At 39.3% G+C, this 20389-nt stretch overlaps 1 protein-coding gene across 1 annotated transcript; it reads right to left on the bottom strand.

The window, feature by feature from the left end:
- Positions 1 to 402: 402 nt before the first annotated feature.
- Positions 403 to 12402, bottom strand: dok2 (docking protein 2). The gene is made up of 5 exons (XM_023838601.2): positions 12145 to 12402; positions 10019 to 10330; positions 8930 to 9041; positions 3228 to 3403; positions 403 to 3024 (listed from the first exon to the last, which is right to left on the bottom strand). Exons 1-5 carry the CDS (start codon positions 12262 to 12264, stop codon positions 2089 to 2091), a joined length of 1656 nt encoding a protein of 551 aa, XP_023694369.1. The 5' UTR covers positions 12265 to 12402; the 3' UTR covers positions 403 to 2088.
- Between the last annotated feature and the right edge of the window lie 7987 nt (positions 12403 to 20389).

The raw sequence follows: 20389 nt of genomic DNA, 5'->3' as shown, positions 1-20389 counted from the left end.
CTGTCACTTTGTGGTTGAGTTTATGCTGTTCCGAAACTCTTGTTTTGCAGTAATACCACTTACAGTTGACTGTGCAATATATAGCAGGGAAGAAATTTCAAAATCTGACTTATTGCAATGGTGGCATCCTATGACAGTGCCAAGCTTGATTTCGCTAAACTCATCCGAATCACCAAGTTCTTTCACAAATATTTGTAAACCTGACTGCATGGTTAAGTGCTTTATTTTATACACCTGTGGCAATGGGTTTGAATGAATCACCTGAATTCAATGATTAAGAGGCGTGTCCCAATACTTTTGACAATATGGTGTATATGTCTACCCCTTTTCCTAAATGTTTGCATCTGAAAGGTGTGGGTAGATGTTCATTTTCTTAAATCACAAAGTGAAGCTGACAAGCAATTCTGTGCATTTAAATATTGCTTTTATTATCTCACCTTCAGGCAGCTCTGCTGATGACCTTATTGCAATATATTTACACACATTACACACTATTGCACATATTACACAAACATGAAATGAGGAACCAGCAAGGGAAAGAAACAGTTCGGAATAACTGTGAATCACAAGTGTCACGATGAAACACATTCAGCTCAACAGCCTGTTTTTTTTAATCCTTTCTGCTGATCTCTATTTTCCCCATCTATCAATGGTTCAGCTGAGGTTTGCTTGAGCTGATTTATTTGAATTTTTAAACATTTGTATTTGCATTTAGATTGTGTTTCTGAGTGATTTATTACACTGGCTCCCTGCGTTCGTGAATCATTTACACGGTTTTCAAGGATCCTCTCTTAATTGTTGTAGTATTCTGTGTGTAATGTTTGACACTAGAGTTACCAGGCCACCCAAAGGGGCAACGTGTCTACACAGAGTGCAGGGTAAACACATTTGTGCCAAAGAAGGCAGCATTCAGCAAAGCCACAGTCATTTCTACTCAGTCTGCACTCTCACTGCCCACTCCAGATTTATAGACTCTGCAAACTGCATGCTGTGTCTGTTAGGTGGGGGCTCCATTGCATAAGAGAGGGAGACAGAATCGGAATCACAGCCCCCTGTGCCGGCCGCGTTACCATCCTCTCCAAAATATCAGAATGCATGGCACATGCTGAAAAGATCCCTTCAGAGTGGGTGCGTACGCAGTGGATTTCATTGTTTGTATATCCATTCCTTTTGAGGAGAGGCACAGCAAGGAGCCGGCCTTGGTGAAGGACCATACAGGAGGGACAAGGCTAGAGTGTCAGGATTAAAAGAACAAATAGGGCATTGTGACATCTTCATTTTCTATATGGTAGAGGTACCGACCAATGAAGACATCAGGGTCCCTTTCCTTGAATATCAGCCTTTCAGCTGTAATTTCTATTGATAATGACATAGCTGATGTGCATTAGCCTACAACTCCATTTCCAAAAAAGCTGCCCATATATTTGTCATAAAACAATATAATTCCTCAATTTCAATTTTTGATATATTGTCTTTGCCCTATTTGTAATTAAATATGGGTTTATATGTTTGCAAATCATGACATTCTGTTTTTTATTTACATTTTACACGACATCCCAAATTTTGTATTTTTCAAAATGTATTACTGATATTAAACACTGGCCCTAAACCTTTCCTGCACAATACATTGTAGCTTTCAGATATTGGTCAATGTCTTTACGTTTTCCTAAAAAATATATTACTTTATAATAAAAAAATCTGTATCCATCTGTGAAGAAGCATTCTCTTCCCATGGAGCAAGCAGAGCGATTGCCACAGTGACTCTGAAGAGGCTGTTTGTGAATGAGGGTTTTACTAAAATGTTTTACAAAACAATAAATCTATTAAAGCTGAGGAAAAAAAAAATCTGTCACATTTATTTTGCTTATAATTATCTACTCTTATTCTGTAGGTTGCTATCCTTCAGTTACAAATAAGTGAGGCATGTGAGACAGGTGGGACAGGCAAAGCTAGCATATGCTAGACGTCTGCAACATATGTACTTGTATCGAAGTTCATAGTTGTTGAAATTTTTGCAGTTTCTTGCAAAAATTGTGGAAGATTTCAAAACTTAATGTGGTTTTGGGTGTGAGATTATCTGTTCCCCCTTTAAGTCTTTTTCACCATTACATTATCGTATGGAGAGTCCTCTTCATTCACAGGCAGAGCTTTCCTTGGTGGTTGGGGCACAGCATAGTCATCAATGTTGGGGTTGTATGGATACTCATGGCCACTTGGGTCTGCAGAGCCCTTATATTTCCAAGCATGACCTTTGAACTCCTCTGGGTTATCATAGAAGGACAGGGGGTCCCTGGCAGCAATAACTTCTACAGCACAACCTTCTGGCTCATCATAAATGTGTTCTGCCTTCGTATATGTCGACTTCTTTGTACCCTTGTTCCGGATGGCTGACCTAATGGCTGACTCATCAATAGAGTCATACAAGGGATCTGAATGTTCTTCTCCATCTACAGAGGTCTCCCTACAACCCTCATCCTCCATTTTGAATGAATGGGAAGCAGCAAGCAAAGTGCTCAGATTCTTGGCAATGGCATCAAATGGAAGGGAATACTCTGAGTCCTGCGAGACAGGCTTAGAGGAGGGCATCTCCTGTGCCCTCTCCACTCGCTCCCCCTGTTCCCGGGGCATGGAGATCTGGGAGTAGGTTGAGTCCTCACTATTGAGCAATGGGCAACTTGAGATGCTCTTCACCTGGTTCTTGTGGGGAGGTGGTCTGGTGTCAAGATTCAGACTCTTAACCCCAGTGAGCATCTTGTCGGCGGGCAGCTCTAGCCGAGAGCGGGAACCTTGTGATGGGGGGGGGCACTCTCTGGGCTGGATGTCATTGACTGTGCTATAAGTAGTGCCATTGTCCAGGACAACATCCACTCCTCCTGAAGCTTGACGCTGGGGGGCCATGTTGCTTTTCTGAAGGTTAATGGCTCTATCCACAGCCTGGAAGAGAATATTTCCCTGCTTGGTCTCAAACTCAAAGTTGCCCTCCCCTGAGTCACATCGGCGCCCTGCTTCAAAGGAGAAAGTCACCTAAACAAAATGGGAAAAAATTAGCCTTCAGGGATCATATGTCCTTATCCATACTGTACAAGTACAAGGCATATATTACTACCCCAGAGGAAATCTTTTTAGCAGTTACATGGGGCACAGAGTAAGAGGCACAAAAAAGTCGTTCCATTCAAATTTATTCATATAAAACAATAAAAAATATTTTTTCTCAGTTTGTAATTCACCTTGTCCCGCCCAAACCTCCTTAGGAATCGGTAAGGCCAGGTGAAGATCACCTCCCCAGACTTCACATCTTTGAGCAGAAGGCTGTCAAAATCGGTCCGCAGAGTGTAGGTCCCACGCAACCGACATTTTTCAGAGACCTCTGTCTTCCTTATTGTCACCTTAAAGTCCTTCATCACTAGCAGGGGACCAAAGAAAACTCACATTCAAAAATCATGCCTTTCAAAATAAATGCTATATCAGTAACCACATATTTCACAGTGGGCAAAATGAGAGGAATGAGCATAAGTCTTACATCCATTTTCTATTTTTGAAAAATAGAATACAGCACATTGGTAAAGGATTTAGACCTCTAACTCAAAGATCACATAATATATTCCCAGGGAGATTTGTGATGCAAGGTACTTAACCAGAAGTGCTACAATAAAATCCAGCTATAAAAACTGGCATATTGACAAACTACTTTAAATTAAAGCTACTACAAAAAAACTAATATTTGCAAACGAAAGATCATTAATGTCCACCAACTGAAAGTTCACTATGACATATGAAAAATGTCTTTCGTATTTGAAACATTGTTTTTGGATCTGGGTCACACAGCTACTGCTCGCAAGATGTACTGCAAAACATGTTCCCTTTAAGACTAGGAAAACTAGGCTGCTGTTCATATAACCCACAGCACATGCAGAAGCCATAGTCAGCTCTGCAAAAGACATCTGTTTGGAAGGCAAGAAATTATATTCTACTTTTTTGGAAGTCACAGATAATAACATATATATATAGCTAAAAAGGGTCCACCCGTGACATCATGACCTGTTGCTGTAATTGAAAACATTACACAATATCAAAAATGCTACTTCTCCTCGCACGAACACTGTTCGCTATTCAGCAGTCTTCATATGTTTTGTGGATTTTCATTATAAAAGAATCCCCTATAAAAGAATCCCCTGTCCACCTAAATTTTAAATGTTTTTTTCTGTCTTTCAGCTGAATGAAGTATAAATATATGAGGTTTAAGAAGGCACGACATTTGACTTGCCTTTATGAAACATTTTCAAGACAAATGTTAGATGTTAAAGGTTATACCCCTTATTTAAATGAAAAATAATGGTTGTAGACAGTTATTATATAAGTGAACTTTTATATATTATATTATCAAATAACTAGGCAAATTATCAGAAATATTTAATTTACTACTAATCAAACGTTTGACTACATAATGCTAATTGAATATAAGTCGTTGAGAGATTGATCATATAATTGATCATGTAATTATTATCTTTGGCATTGCAAGCAAAATAAATTTAATCCACCATTCCATCCATCCATCCAACCATCCGTCCATCCATCCATCCATCCATCCAATCATATTTGAACTGCTTATCCTGTTCAGGGTCATAAGCAAATTTCACATTTTTAAAAAGTCAAAAAATATTGCCCTTGCTCAAACACGTCCAAATATGTCATGTTATGCTTTAATTTTGGAGGTTTTCAGTGGCATTGAAAAGTATAACTATGGACGTTATAAACACATTTACAGTGTTTTTGAGCTCTCCTTGTAAACATTATGAAATCAATCCCACAACCTATCAAAGACTCAGTTTACTATTATAGATTTTCTCATTATGTAAAGTGAACAAGCTTTTGCTATTGGAACAACTTCCAAAAGATATTAATTTGCATAACACATTTTGCAAGACATGTCACGGATGGCAAGGGAAGCTATATATTTATTTATGGTGGTATCTAGAAAGTCCCAGGAAATCTAAGCAATCCGGAACCTATAAAGGAATGAGGAAGAATTCCCCAGCCTTTAAAGTTCATCTAACTCCATCAAAGGGTCCAGGGTATTCAGGGACCATCCTCAATCATTGGCATCGCACTGCAGTGACAAAATTTATAATGCTGTGAGCATTATGAAACTGTGCCCCTCATCCAGCTGCACCTGTAGTGGCGTCGTGGTTTAGGAGCAGTTAATAAGCATGTAAAATGTGGGTACGGAAACCACAGGCACGTTGCCACAAGAGTGGAGCTGCTGAGCATGCATAAGAACAGCTCCCTCCAGCAGCTGCATGTCTTGATATCATCTCTAAGTCAATCCCTCAACAGACAAAAAGAAAGAAAGAGAAGCCCATTTCCTTCCTGAACTGAAACGCTATTATTGAAGCATGTTGTGCAGAAAATAGACTTGGTGATTTCCATGTGTGGTTTTGTTTCTCTGCTACTGGGTTATGGCTTAAACAGGTGCTGGGTTTCTGCTTTGTTTTTCTTGTTTTTTCTTTTAGAACACAAGGACAAGCAGTGCTTTGTTTTTAGGGCAAATATGTTGTAAGCTCTCTTCCTTGAACTGGTCTATATTCGACTTGCCTTTTCGTGTGCGCAAGGCAGAGAAACAGGAAGTTCTGTTGTTGAGAGGCCTCTTCTTAGTTTTATATATGTCTGCAGTTTGCCAACAAGGTCATGTGACTGCCAGACATCTTTAATGAAAACAGTTCTCAGTAACTCTTATATCTGTGGTGCTCTCATTAACTATTGCACCTATGGGAAAAAAGTGTTTGGAAAACAACACAACTGGTTGTTTGCTTTGGTCAAGCTTTTGTCAATAATTAGTACCATGTTTGGTAGTACTGACAAGGAGAAAGGCAGGATACTAGACATTCGCCAACTTCTTTTGTTGTGTCAAGCAACAATGACTAATTTTGACTCAACACTTCATAACCATTATAAAGTGATATTGCCTACACAAAAACAACTGGGAAAAATAATTTATTTAATCACATGTTTAAAAAAATTTATATATTGTCCTCTTAGGATTTTGATTAATTTAGACATAAAACATTCCATCAGCCCTCTACATGATTTTCACTCAACAATGCAGTGAACTTCTCCAAAAAAAGTCTACACTGAGTATAGACATCCTGTTATCAGTTGATTAACGCCATAAATTCATCACCATTTGCAATTTTGATTGTATTCAGTTTCAAGCACAATTCCAGGAAGCTCATAATTAAAATTCCAAAAATGCATACTAAGCAACTTTTGAAATAATGTCAATGTTCCGTTAACTGTACGCCGTTGAGAAGATTAAAGCCAAATGTCCCGAAAACTACATTCAGAATATATTAATGGTGTCAACTGGCCCTCCCTTAAAGCCCACAAATATTTCATGGTTGAATTGTTTTCGATTATGTCATATGGTTATTCTGATGCACCTACCATTCACCTCACCATGAAGCATAGCTACCCAAGCGAACAGCCCCACAAAGATGGTTTCACGCTTCCGTTTGGCTTCGGCTCTCCAATACAAAGACACATGACAGATAGCTATTTTTTGACCAGGAAATGTGTGCTCGTTGCTGTCTCATTTACATAGGTAGATCCTTCAGACAGCTAATTTTAGCACTATAGCTAGTAAAAAGTATTACCCTAAAATAGTATCAAAGTATATCTTTTTATATTGCAGAGAACTTTTCATTTAACTTTTTTATTTATTTCTTTTAATTATGCATATGGTTGAGGTGTTTTTTTCTTGACCTGTCTGTATTGGTTTCTGATTAGTGATAATTGCACGTTATCAGAATGATAGTAGCAATTCCAATACTAAATAGCTGGGTGATGCCTGTAACCATCTTATAGATGCTCAAAAGCTCAAACCACTCTGTTCTCACAATAAAATAGGACAGAATGACTGAAATGGAAAGATTTACTTGTGCTCACCACGAGAGACAAATGAGCTACAATGTTAAAGTATTCTCGCAAATGTTTCTGCATTATTATATTAAGACACTTTCTGAAATGGGTGTTTAGGTGCCCTTATGTGTATTGAGTCTTACCAGTCATATCATGGTCCACATCTGCACCGAGGGTCGATTGTGATTGGATACCACTAGCAGAAGAATAAACTGTTTTTCATTTGCTATGGCTGGCTAATGAATTTTCGAGTAGCACACAGCTCCATGTCTGTCGAGCAGAGTTGCCAGTTGACAATTGCGGTAGCCGAACTGCAAACGTTTGATTGACTTTTTTGTGCGTTCATTGTGCACATGCTTTTTCAAGCAAAACGCCATTGAAAGAGTTCAGTTAAATTTTCTTGACATGCTTTCAAATCAGTTGTATTTATGCAGTGCATGCTGTCAGGCAAAAGAAAATATTTTTGTGTAACAGTGGAACATGGAGCTATTTTGATAGACACACCAACCTGACAGCAGTGCAATTATGAATAACTCATGGTCTGACAGAGTATAAGAATACAGAGCTCAATTTAAGCAACTGTCTTCATAATTATCCTTCACCTTTCGATACCTTTCAGGGCGGCAGCGAAGCATATGTGATACAACTGCGCATGTAAGTACGGAGATATTCACATTCTAAATTAAGCTGCATTGCAATTTCTATTTTTAAAGCTCTGTATTCACTTTTTGGCATTTAAAGTCCACGTTAGCCAAAGTGTGACATAAAAGAACACAAACAGGCTTTGTCGGAGACAAACACCATAATTAAAAAGAGCTTTTACAACAGACTGAACTCAGATTACGTTATTCAAAAGAACAGTAATGGTCCATAAGTAGTGTCTGTTAATTTTTGCATTATAAATGTTCAGTTTGTACAGTGAAGCGGGAACTGGTGTGATCTTTCTCAGTTACAAGACAGGAAAAATAAGCCACAGACAAGAAGAACTTTCCATTGCAGTGTGCAAAATATAAAAAAGGAGAACTGAATTAGGCCTTTTGCCCTTTGCTGAAACCAGTCAGGCCATTTTGTTTTACAATTACAGGCCCCCATAAAAGTAGATTTACGTGTTCATAAATTGTGTGCCTGCAAAGCATTAAGAAGCAAGCGTTACATTGGCTGCAACTGTTTGCAAATGATTGTATACTCTCAGTGTCACATAGCACACTGCGTGGACGCATGACACAAGTCACCTTGCCAGAGCTGCTGTTAGAGTGGAAGGTTCCACAAAGAAAGTAAAAAAGTCTACTGAGAGAAGAAAAGTAATTATTGAATCAGATTTCAGTATAGATAAAAGTAAAGAACTTAATAACCACCAAAAGCTAAGAGTAAGTTTCCGTTGATATGTTTTGACCAATCCCGGAGCATTCTGCTGCCGTGAGACAGTTGCCACCAAAGGTTCTCCCCAGAAACCCGGGGCTCTGGTTCTCTCCATCTGGCTGCCATTTCCTTATACAGCGCAGCCATGTACTTGCGTGCAGCACGTAGTGGCACTGAAGCTACTTTCAGCTCAATTTCATAGCTTCCTTATGGTGACCTTTGCTGACCAAGTTCATATTAATAGCAGGAAACGCCTTTCTCAACCAGAGCCAGAGTGAACTGCGTAGAGGCTGCAATAAGATGGAGCTCTTGACCTTCTTCAGTATTACACCACTCAATAACTTATGTTTGGAACAAAAATATATAAGGCCATTACATAAGAACACATTTCAGCTTGCATCAGACTATTAACTCAGAGAGAATTCCATTATGATATGATGGGATTAGAAGCTTTTACCTACATGCATTAACTTATTCATTTATTTGAATAGACACTTTTACTAAATAAATAGTGTGTCCAAAGTGACGTACAAGGGAGGAAAGCTTTGGGTCAGAGAGTAGGGTGAACCAGGGGGTAGTTCTGAGCTTAAACTCTCTATTTACCCTAGTAAGGATAAAGCAGCCAACCCCCCCCCCAACTGGCGGGAGACCCTACCGCTGTCCCGTGCGCTGTAGAGGGTGTTGTCCTCCATCTCCACTTCAGCCCCATCTCCCCTGGACTGCATGATGCTGCCTCGCTTCTTGATTCCTGGTTCACCCCAGCTCTTCTGCAAGTGACACAAAATGACACCCATCACTGATCAATCCCATTGATCTGCACATATATGCAAAGGACTACATATATATGTTTGTTGCTCTGCACTTTAGTTTACTAAAATGAAGTCTACTCATGTCAACTTAGCTGATTAAAGTTACAAAGATTACAAAGATAATGTCTTACTGGCAACCAACAATATAAAAGGAAATAAGAAACAGCAGCTTGGCTATTAAATTGTAAATCTTCCCTTTACTGTAAGTTGTTTAATAAAAACTGATAAAAACTGAATGAATAAATCGTTGTTGTCCGATGAAAAATGTGTATTGGTATGTCCACTTTTTGTCAATTCTGACGTCTTACTATAGACTGAATACTCCCATTGTCCTCTGTCTACTGATCGTGTTTGACATGTAACTGACCAATGAAAAGATTTTTTATGAAGTCATCTATCTGTCATAGTATCCACATATATGAGCACAGAAGCAAACAAATGAGTATAGACAAAGGGACAAACACACATCAGATCATACATGCAACGCGAACACTTGCATACTAAAGCAAAACTGACATCCCTACTAACATAAAACATGAAAGAATAAGATGATTTGACTGGAGAATAAACCTTGACTTGGGCAGTTAAACATTTCATGCTTCTCAGAAGTCATTGCCTTTTCAGCTTGTGTCACACTAGTAATGACCAAGCTTCAAGATGAAAAGATAAAAACAGACAAAAGGCTATTGGATTCCATAAATTCTACTATATTTTGATTCAGTCATATTTCTATATTCTTGTCTGATGAATAATGACCTATCCAGTGGGATATGCAGGCATTTTTAAATATAGTGTAACATTTCTTTTAATATGTGTTTGCCATCTGTAAGGTGCAGTGTTAATATTTCCATTTGTGACGTGCTTGAGAATGAATGAGTGACCTGATCGCTCATATCATCGTGACGGATAGACAGATATAGGCGCCATAAACGTACTGGGAAAGCTGTCTCACACAGTGCCTGGGTCCAGCCCTCCAGCTCGGAGATCTCCGCCGCAAACAGAAAGATTTTCTCTGTGGTCTCCACCAGGAAGGGTCTGCAGTCTTTGGGGCAGCTTTCATTGTCGGTCTGTGACACCCGTATGCAGTCGCGCAGCTTGATGACCTTCTTGTTCTCCTGCTTGCGGCCCGTCCGCTCCGACTTCTCAACGTTCGCCAATGTCGCGCTGTCTTTGTACTCAAAGAACTCCATCCGGGAGACAGAGTGGCTGCTCTCTCTGTAAATAATGGACCACACCTTCTTCCATTTCTGCATGGGGAATGATGAGAGTACAGCTCGTTAAGCAGAATAGGCCTGACTGACGCTTCATTAGCTTCCTAGATAGCTTGATTTCCTTTATTACAAAGTAAATAATGGTTGATATTGCTGCATATATTGCTAACTTACATCCCTGGGAAAAAAAAACTACTTTTTCTCATTACACTCAACACATTATTATAATTAATCATTCGATATTTCAGATAAAGGCTTGGATGAAAGCTCTGGCTTTCAGTGAGGTTTCATACTCCTAAAGTGTACGTTATATTTAGTCTTCTTTAACTTGTTTTTACCAGCGTTTAACATTGGTTTTTGAATTAGGCTCTAAGTTGAGTCAAGGGAAAAATCACACGCAACCATCAGTTAGTTAGACATACCATTACTGAAAAAATATATTGGCCACTTTGTTACCATGAAACCGAATCTTTAGATTCCTCCCAAACACCTTTCCATTCCTTCTTAAATCACTAGACACTAGTCTGAGAGTTTCAGCAGCCAAGAATTTCCTTCCAGAGCTAATAAAAATAGAAGAAAATAAATTTCTATTTCTTTTCTCAGACAGCTCTGTTTGGTCCAGACAAAGTACAACAACACGTGTCAGTCTAAGAATCCATTTTGTATCCATTTCTTTCATCACTGACATGTCAAATTTACCCATGTATTGTAAATGTCTGATGGTTAGTTGTTTTTATGCTAGCTACAGAATTATATTGCTGTTTTCTGTTACTCTGAGCCTGTACCTTCTACAACACTTTTAGTATTATACATCATAGCAGCGTGCTATGACGACACTCTTCCACCATTACTTGAACAGCTTGTACATTTGTTTTGAATCACGTAGATTGCGCTGGGTAGTGCCAGAATACCAGAACTGTGCATGGTAGGACTATCCCTTGGTGAGGAGTTAGCCAGTCTGGGTCGTATATTTGCAGTGTTTATCTTATGTTGCTTGTGCCTGACTCTGCGATATTAGTGTAGTGACTTTCTGCCCATATTGTTGTTAGTCACATAGTAAGGGAAATTTCTTTAGACCAAATATCAGCCTTCAGTGATCTAGCGCTATTTTTGTTTGCACTGGACAAGCAGTGTGTCATTTACTGGCAGAAACAGAGCGTTACCTCTGCTTTTGACCATGTTTGTTCCTCATATCACAGAGAGAAGCATTACACCACACAGGAATAAAGTCCAAATGCCTGTCTTTACTGCCCGTATAAAAATACTACCATGCTAACACTAATATGGCTAACCAATGTAAAATTGGAGCATTTCTAATCTCTTCTATTTTGTGCAAAAATATACCCCCCCCCTCCCCCATTTAACCAGAGGCCAAAAGAAATCATTTGTAGTTAATGAATCTTTAACTGCTCTACCTGGCTGTCGATCATAATATACCAAGTGACTGTTACTTCGATTAAGATGTACATTCAACAATGGAAAACTAGAGATATCAAGTATTTTTTTCACCCATCTGTCTGGATTCACTTCATATGTTATCGTTCTTCATGTCAGTATGCAGTACATCGGACTAAATATCTCAAGGTCATGCTTGATCAGACACAGTATCTCCTTTTCCACGCCTAAAATATTTGCTGATTTTGAGGAGGCGTTGTGGTGCCTCCCCAAGTAAAGGAAGCAACTGTAATCGCCGTTTTGAAGTGGAAATTTTCGAGTAAACTTTCCACAAAGTCTAATTTCATTTGCATACTCATAGATTACTTGTCGTCATCTTAATGTAGCTGATTAGTAAGCACAAGAAAACCAGACGATGCACAATGACGGAGCCTCGGTAAGACCCGGTATCTCACCTTGCCGAACCTCTGCTGCTGTACATACAGCATGCCTCTCTTCCTGATGTCCTCCTCCATGGCTCTTTGGCTTTCTTCCCCTGGCCTTGTCATCTGCTGGCCGCGCTGAGCCATCTGCATGCCTTGCAGAACCCGACAGGCTTACGAGATCCGCGAATGACGCCGCGGCCTTCGGCAACCTGTCACTTTAACTTCCTGTTCACTGCTCAAGTGCCTCTGTTTCAGCTTACTCTGGAGCGCTGCGCGGCGATAAGGCTGTGTGCTCCTTTTTGCAAGCTATTGCGTCTGCCCTTCCTTTGAAACCACACTCCTTCCTGAAGTTTGTCTAGATGCTCCATTTTACTTTTCATAAGACTGGCTGCTTCAGAACAATAATTTATTTTGAGACTTCATGACATGGCACAATGTTTCAATGCTGTAGTTCATAATGGTTTGCAGTGCCGGGATATTTTGTCATCTCCACTGTTATTAATTTAAAAAAAAAATTTGTTATTGTTGATACAAAACCTTTTGCAAAGCATCTGTCACTTTGTCATTATACAGAACGACAATATAACAAGGTTCTGACTTCCAGGGACTTTTCAAGTTCCTCAAAACGATTTCTAAATGATTATTTCTGCCATTGCTCATAAAACTTCATGATTAGCAGGATTAGTAAATGCTACAGAACGATACTAAAATTAATCAATGGGTTGTCTGTACTTTAGTTTGAGCAAACTTATTATAAGTGCATGTAAACTCTACTTAGTCATTGCTGACAACTGAAAAGGGAACTACTAGTAAACAGAAAACCTTCTTCCCCTTGAAAAACTCAAGTTCACATTTGTCTTTGTTCTTTGGATGACATGATGACTATTTTTAGATTTCATTTGCACTGCACTGGTGCTGTGGTCAGGATCAACCGTACAGTTCCTCTTCTAACTTTCCATTAGCAGCATCAGTATCAGAAGAGGCAGCGTTGTCTCTTGCTGTTCGGTTTATTTCTCGGTGTTGAGCTTAGTTCAAATCTCTACATTTACTTTATAAAGACAGTTAATCTCCTCTACTGAATGTAGTGTTCACAGATGGAGAGTAAGTCTTACTTGTACTCTACGTGCTCCTGTAATGTAGCAATGTTGTATGCATGGTACGAGCTTTTTTCTGCAGCCGTTTCCTCTTTCCAAACAGGAGGAGGTATCACCAGCTCAGAGGTTCAGGGGCTTCCTGTTGGCAGCTAATGTGGTTTCCGCCAGCACTCATTCGTCGTTGGCTAGTCTGCCCCTGAGTTCTTCACTTTTGGAAACGGAACCAGAAAAACTGATGAAAATATTGTTCCCTTTGAAATACACTATGCTCAACTAACTTGTACATTTAGGTATTGAATGTACTAAAAGCAAGATTATATTGATTTTATTTGCTCCAGTTCGATTGCTTGCTAGGGTTTGTTCATGTGTTACACTGCAAAAGTAAAACTCACTTCAGCATGTGTGACGACCTGTCAGATCACAAAAAATGTAGGTTTCTAACACTGGTGACTTAATATCTTGAAAGTATATTGAAAGAGGACCAAGAGCATGGGCTCCAGAGCAGTCTGTGACAAAGCAGCTACTGGCTCCACTCCACATCGCCCCCATGAGTCAGAGCAGCATCACTGCATTTCATGTGATACCACCGTATGGTCCCAAGGGTGCCTCCCTTAGTGCAGTTACAATGTGAATTTGGAGATTTTTTTCAGCTTAACACATTGACCAGAGGGCGGGAAAGTACAATATTGCTTAGATATTTTCTCATTATCTTTGACTTAATTGGTACCACTGAATTGAGACTGGTTCATTATTTTGCTAAGGAAAATTGTAAAAAAAAAAAAAACAAAACAAATCCAGTGTCCAAGTGGTATTATCTTTTTGATTCTTGCTTGTATTTATTTGTGCTTAGCATTTGCTGAATGAGAACATGTTGAAGAGATTAGGTGGGGAAGTCATTCCCCCAGACTATTGAAAAATATGTGTAGCATATTTTAAGGAATTCTTTTTGATCTTGTCTGTATTTTGCCATTGTTTTTTTGTCACCCAACAGTAACAGGCATATGTCCCCAAGTTTGAGTATGTAGGCACAGCCTGCTACTTTTGTATTATGTTGTAGTACATTAGACACCAACAGCCTAAACATACTGCATTTTCACTAACTAAAGGTCAAGTTTTCATGTCCCCTGCGCAGAGTCTGTACTCACTATGGCAGTTCTCTTATATTTGTTTATTGTTCTGTCCATACTTGGTGTTTTCTAGGATGCAATAAGGATGCAGTTAAATATGCTACCATTTCATACAACTTGATCTCAGATTGGCTGTGATTTAGATCAATGTATTGAAGTGTCCTACTGTTAAAATATATTCAGAATGTCTTTTTTTAAAAAAAAAACAGGTCACCATATTTATTTGCAGTATAATCCATCTGAGACTTCAGGTAACTGAAGTTGACTGTATGATCTTGAAAAAAATATTACAGTAATTTTCAGTAATAGTGATGTGAAGGGTGATGGATTTCTGGTGAGTTTCTTTCTAAATTAGTGTCAGACTGGGAGTTTTAAATCAGTGCCTGCAGATTGTAGATGCTTGGACCAGATTTCCAGTTCAAATCATTTTTTATTACACCCACAACTATTTTCCCTTGTATTTCCTTGGCCAGGTTTAGAGAAGCAAAGAAAATGTTTTAATGCAGGCTGAGACTGTGTTAGGTTTCAGATGCTGAATATCTGTCTTTTGATTTGCACAGTTACTAGGCTGGACGATTTACTGAGATAACAAAGGCAGCTTTAAATCACTTGGGCCTACAATGACATGTTTGGTAGGTCAGGTTTACAGAATCAAACAACTTTTATTATCCCAAATTAAGGTCTTGTCTCGGGCGGCATGGTGTTGCAGTGGTTTGCCCTGTTACCTCACAATTCTGGGATCAGGGTTCAAGCCTCTACCTGGGGTTACGTGTGTGGAGTTTGCATGTTCCCCCCATGTTGTTGTGAGGATTCCTCTGGGTACTCCAGTCCCCCCCCACACAGTCCAGAAATATGCTGTGGTGACTTGGAGTTACTCAGTTGCCAGTGTGGCTGAATGAATGGCGTGTGAGTGTGCCCTGCGATGGGTTGGTGCCCCCATTCTTGGCTGTGCCCATCAGCTTGGGACCCCCTTGGGCCCTGAATTGGAAAAGCAGTTACAGAATGTGACAGAGAACATTGACAGAGAAGACTTAAGAATGTACAACTGAAAAAACATAGTTTTAATGGAAAAAAAATGGCAAATGAGTGATTCTCCCCTTATAGCAGCTTCTCCCCTTATAGCAGCTGGAGGGTTTACTGGTATTTGTCTTTGTGACATATGCAGGATGTTAGCTCAGAAGTTTATGAAAAATCAGAAACAGGTATTTGTGTTATGTTACAGAGAGCTTTCCTTGTGGATATAAACACTGTGACTCTGACGCCAGGATTAGCTTTAATTTTAAAAAATAAATGACAACAATGAGGTTACATTTAAATAAAACTCAGTCCCCTGATGTACTACTGTACATATCTGAAAGAATACTGCTATATAGTAGACATTTTCACAATGACATTAAATTTTATGGTAACTGTGTTATAAACAAAAATCCAGTACAAGCAATTTGCATTATTCCAGTGCCTGTTTTATTCTTACATTTTGCACCTTCCTATAATTATACTGGATAGTCCTGGAAATCCAACTTTAAATGACTAAATACAAACTTTTATTAATCTGAAACTAATCACTACAGTGATGACGTTTCAAGGGGAAGGCTAATCAATGATTTTCTAAGAACAGTTTGTAGACTGAATACCATTGACTCAATAAATACATACATCCATCTACTATATTTCGTTCTTAGTTTTGTGGCACATTCATAATGCATATATCACGCTTATGTCACATCAGGGTAATTACAACAGCACACATGAATAATTTGTCTTTTAGCACAAACTTTTACAACTGAAAAATAAATTTATACAGGTCAATAGAATTTACTATACCAAATATATTCAGATAAATAAAACCGCAATTACCATATTTGCAGATACAGGGATTCCACCGTGCTTCAATTTACAATATGTCAACACCTGTATTATATGATTCCTTAGAACACACATTTATTTAATGTGTAAACTTTTCAATGTAGATAAACTTTTCAATGTCGGCTTGAGTAGAAGATGTGATTTCTGGCTGGCATTTGCAAAATAAAAGGTGTTAACGACATTGAAGAGGGGGCGGGCTGTTGTGGGGGTTGGGGGGGGGGGGTTTCCTCACTTGGAGCATACAGCAATTTTTTCGCAGACTTTGGGAATTCCAGTGTTATACGGCCCACATGTTTTTGAACTGTGGGTGGAAACCGGAGTACTTGGAAAGAAGTCATGTGAGCGTGGCGAAAACATACAAATTCCACAGACACACACAGACCCCAGAATGAAAATCAAGCCCACAGTCATGGAAACAGAACTACTGATTGATGTGCTCCCATCAGCAAATACATTTCATTTATCGTTCCCCTTCTCTGGTCGGCTTGACTCCCACTTGCAATAGCCGTTGAACCCAATTAGTCATAAAATAAGCATATATCTTGAAATATTTCCTCAGTCGGGCAAAAGTATTATCATTTGTCTCAAGAAAGATGGAAAATGTTTCTATAGAATTTAACAGTGATAGACCTGGAGATTCTTTCAATTAAATAAATACCATTATGAAAGATAAATCACTGTGTCACTTAGCAAATAACAAACTGTAGTAGTATACTCTTAATTCACAGTATATTATCAATTACAGACACATAGTAGTAACTGTGAACTACACCTGTATCATAATGCAGCAGAGAGAAGCTTCCGGAAGAGGGACAATGAAGTAGAAAGGGAGAACTCTACAGAAGCAGGCATACATAGTCATGTGAGACATGGAAACCAACACTGGCGAGTTAAACTCGCAGTAAAACAAGCCTGCTCCACATGTCATGATAGAATAGACAGAGGGAATGGTGACCATCGCTAACAGCTCAGGTCAGGTCAGCTCTGTGTCACTGACCTGACCTGACCTGTACATTATATGGACAAAAGTATTGGGATACGCCTCTCAGTCATTAAATTCAGGAGTTTCATTCAGGCCCATTGCCACCGGTGTATAAAATCAGGCACCTAGCCATACAGTCAGGTTTACAAACATTTCTGAAAGAATGGGTCATTCTGAAGAACTCACTGTCATAGCCACTTCTATCCAGCTTTGTGGGAACAGTTTAGAGAAGGTTGTTTTCTGTTCCAGCATGACTGTCCCAGTGCACAAAGCAAGGTCCATAAAGAAATAGTTGGGTGACATTTTGGACAATTCTATGCTTCTAACTTTTGTGTGAGTTGGGTGTGGAATAACTTGACTGGCTCACACAGAGCCCTGACCTCAACCCCATCGAAGACCTTTGGGATGAACTAGAATGGAGATTACGAGGCAAACCTTCACATCCATTATCAGTGCCTGACCTCACAAATCCTGTTCTGGAGGAATGGGCAAATATTCCCACAGACATACTCCAACATCTTGTAGGAAACCTTCCCAGAAGAGTGGCAGCTGTTATAGCTGCAAAGGGGGACCAGCTTCATATTGATGCCTATGGATTTAGAATGGGATGTTACAGAAGTTTCTGTAGGTGTGATGGCCAGGTGTCCCACTGCTTTTGTTCATATAGTTTTTGTCCTTAAAATGCACTGCAAATTAAAAATGGGAGTTTACTTTCCGCTCCTTCATTTTTTCACATTGGATGCACATCAATTTTCACAATGACAATTTTGGAATGTATTGTTCCTCAGAGGACACCCAGCTTTATCTGTGCAAATGGTTTATTTTGACCTGGACAGCCATGGCCAAACGTTTTGAGAATAACACAAGTATTGGTTTTCACAAAGTTTGCTGCTTCAGTGTTTGTAGATCTTTATTGTCAGATGTTTCTGTGGTATACAAGCATTTCATGTGTCAAAGGTCTTTATTGACAATTACATTAAGTTTATGCAAAGAGCCCTGGCATGCTGTCAATCAACTTCTGGGTGAAATCCTGACTGATGGCAGCTCATTCTTGCATAATCGATGCTTGGAGTTTGTCAGAATACATGGGTTTTTGTTTGTCCATCCGCCTCTTGAGGATTGACCACAAGTTCTCAATGGGATTAAAGTCTGAGGAGTTTCCTGGCCATGGACCCAAAATGTCAATGTTTTGTTCCCCGAGCCACTTAGTTACAGTATCACTTTTGCCTTATGGCACGGTGCTCCAGGAAAGGCATTGTTAATCCACAAACTGTTCTTGGATGGTTGGGAAAAATTGCTCTCCAGAGGATGTTTTGGTACCATTCTTTATTCATGGATTCTTTATTTATTCATTTCTTGGGCACCCTGAAGCCTTCTTCGCAACAATTGAACTTCTCTCCTTGAAGTTCTTGATGATCCGGTAAATGGTCAATTTAGGTGTAATCTTACCAGCAATATCCTTGCCTGTGAAGCCCTTTTTGTGCAAAGCTATGATGACTGCCTGTGTTTCCTTGCAGGTAACCATAGTTAACAGAATAAGAACAATGATTTCAAGCAACACCCTCCTTTTAAAGCATCCAATCAGCATGACCGAGTGATCTCCAGCTTTGTCCTCATCAACACTCTCACCTGTGTTAACGAGAGAATCGCTGAAATGATGTCAGCGGGTCCTTTGTGGCAGGGCTGAAATGCAGTGGAAATGGGTTTTTTGAGATTAAGTCCATTTTCATGGCAAAGAGGGACTATGCAATTAATTGCAATTCATCTGATCACTCTTCATAACATTATGGAGTTACATGCAAACTGCCATCATAAAAACTGAGGCAGCAGACTTTGTGAGAATATTTGTGTCATTCTCAAAACTTTTGGCCACCGCTGTAAATTACTTGTCAGCCTGTTCAAGTGTCACAAGTAAAACATTAAAATCAGAACTTTTTGAAATATCACTGTAAAGTTTATCTAAATGCATAGAACTTTTGGATACATTTGACTTCTCTAATGCAGTGTGTCTCAGAACGTCCCAGCAATGTTTTAAGCTGGATATTCATTATAATGGCCGATTGTATTGTTGACTGTATTTGATTTAGTGCTTTCTCACATGTTAAAGTTATTTTTAATTGATAAGCCGTTCATTCAATCACTGAATCATTAAATCATTGAGATTTAATTCATAAGCCATTCATAATGTACAAAATGCATACAAATAACTAATACTAAGCTTGCAGGTTGTTTCTTTTTGTTGTTATTCTCATGGACTAATGCAGCATTGTTGGTCACACACTGTATACTTGGCTTAGATTTTGTGTTTATTCTTGCACAGGAATTCTGGGTGCTCTAAAATTCTAAAGACATGCGGTTTAAATTAACTGTGAGTGCATGTGCATGTGTGTGTGTGTGTGTGGATTATGTTTATATTACATTGCCAGAACCAAATGTCCCCACAATGTGATAAAACCTGTTATTTTGACACTGTGGGGACTATTTTTCAGGTCCCCACAAAGATTTGTGACTGCTATCAAAAAACTAAAAATGCCAAAAGTCTTGTGTTTTAATTACTTATGGTTAAGGTTAGGGCTGGGTAGGGCTTAATGTCGACATGTGGGGATTAGAGTTTGATCCACAGAAATTAATGGAGAGTCCCCACAGCGATATAATTACAAACCTGTGTGTGTGTGTGTGTGTGTGTGTGTGTGTGTCACGGAGAGAGAGAGATTGCAGTGATGCTCCTGTATGAAGGACTGGTGTGTACTGTGCAACCAGGGACAGCATCCTGTCCAGCCGAATGTACAGTTACTGAAAACTGAATTGATGAATTATCATTTTCATGTAGCTGTTTATCTGGAGAAACCTGAGACAGCTGGTTCCCTGGGCGGCATCCATCAGTAGCTGCTCACAGCTGGACCTACATAACTACCAATACTTTCCCCAGGGCACAAGTCAAAAAAACATCACAGACATGTTGGCAGACTTCGCTTTTCCTCTCTCTCTAGTAAAAAGCCGGGGTGGGTGGGGGGGGAGGAGGGGGGAAGGGAACTATTAACATTTTTTTTCAAAAGCGAGAGTTCTCAGTCTTTCCTCCATTTTTGAGTAGTTTAACACAATTTTAACTTTCAGTATTGAAAGGAAAGGTTATTTCACTAAATCCATCTGTTGCGTTTACTCTGTGGGCCTCAATTACTTGGCGTAAAAGTAGGCCTCTAACCATC

This window comes from Paramormyrops kingsleyae, chromosome 2 (genome assembly GCF_048594095.1).
Source record: "Paramormyrops kingsleyae isolate MSU_618 chromosome 2, PKINGS_0.4, whole genome shotgun sequence".
NCBI classification, from domain to species: domain Eukaryota; kingdom Metazoa; phylum Chordata; class Actinopteri; order Osteoglossiformes; family Mormyridae; genus Paramormyrops; species Paramormyrops kingsleyae.
Note: the sequence above shows the minus strand (reverse complement) of the source record. Positions and strands in the feature narration are given on the sequence as shown.

Excerpts from the sequence above, each read along its gene's own strand:
- dok2 (XM_023838601.2), bottom strand. The coding sequence starts at position 12,264 with ATGCAGATGGCTCAGCGCGGCCAGCAGATGACAAGGCCAGGGGAAGAA. Across the intron at positions 9,042-10,018 it reads TGTGTGAGACAGCTTTCCCA|AAGAGCTGGGGTGAACCAGG; the intron begins GTACGTTTATGG and ends TGTCACTTGCAG. Across the intron at positions 3,404-8,929 it reads CTACAGCGCACGGGACAGCG|TGATGAAGGACTTTAAGGTG; the intron begins GTAGGGTCTCCC and ends GTCCCCTGCTAG.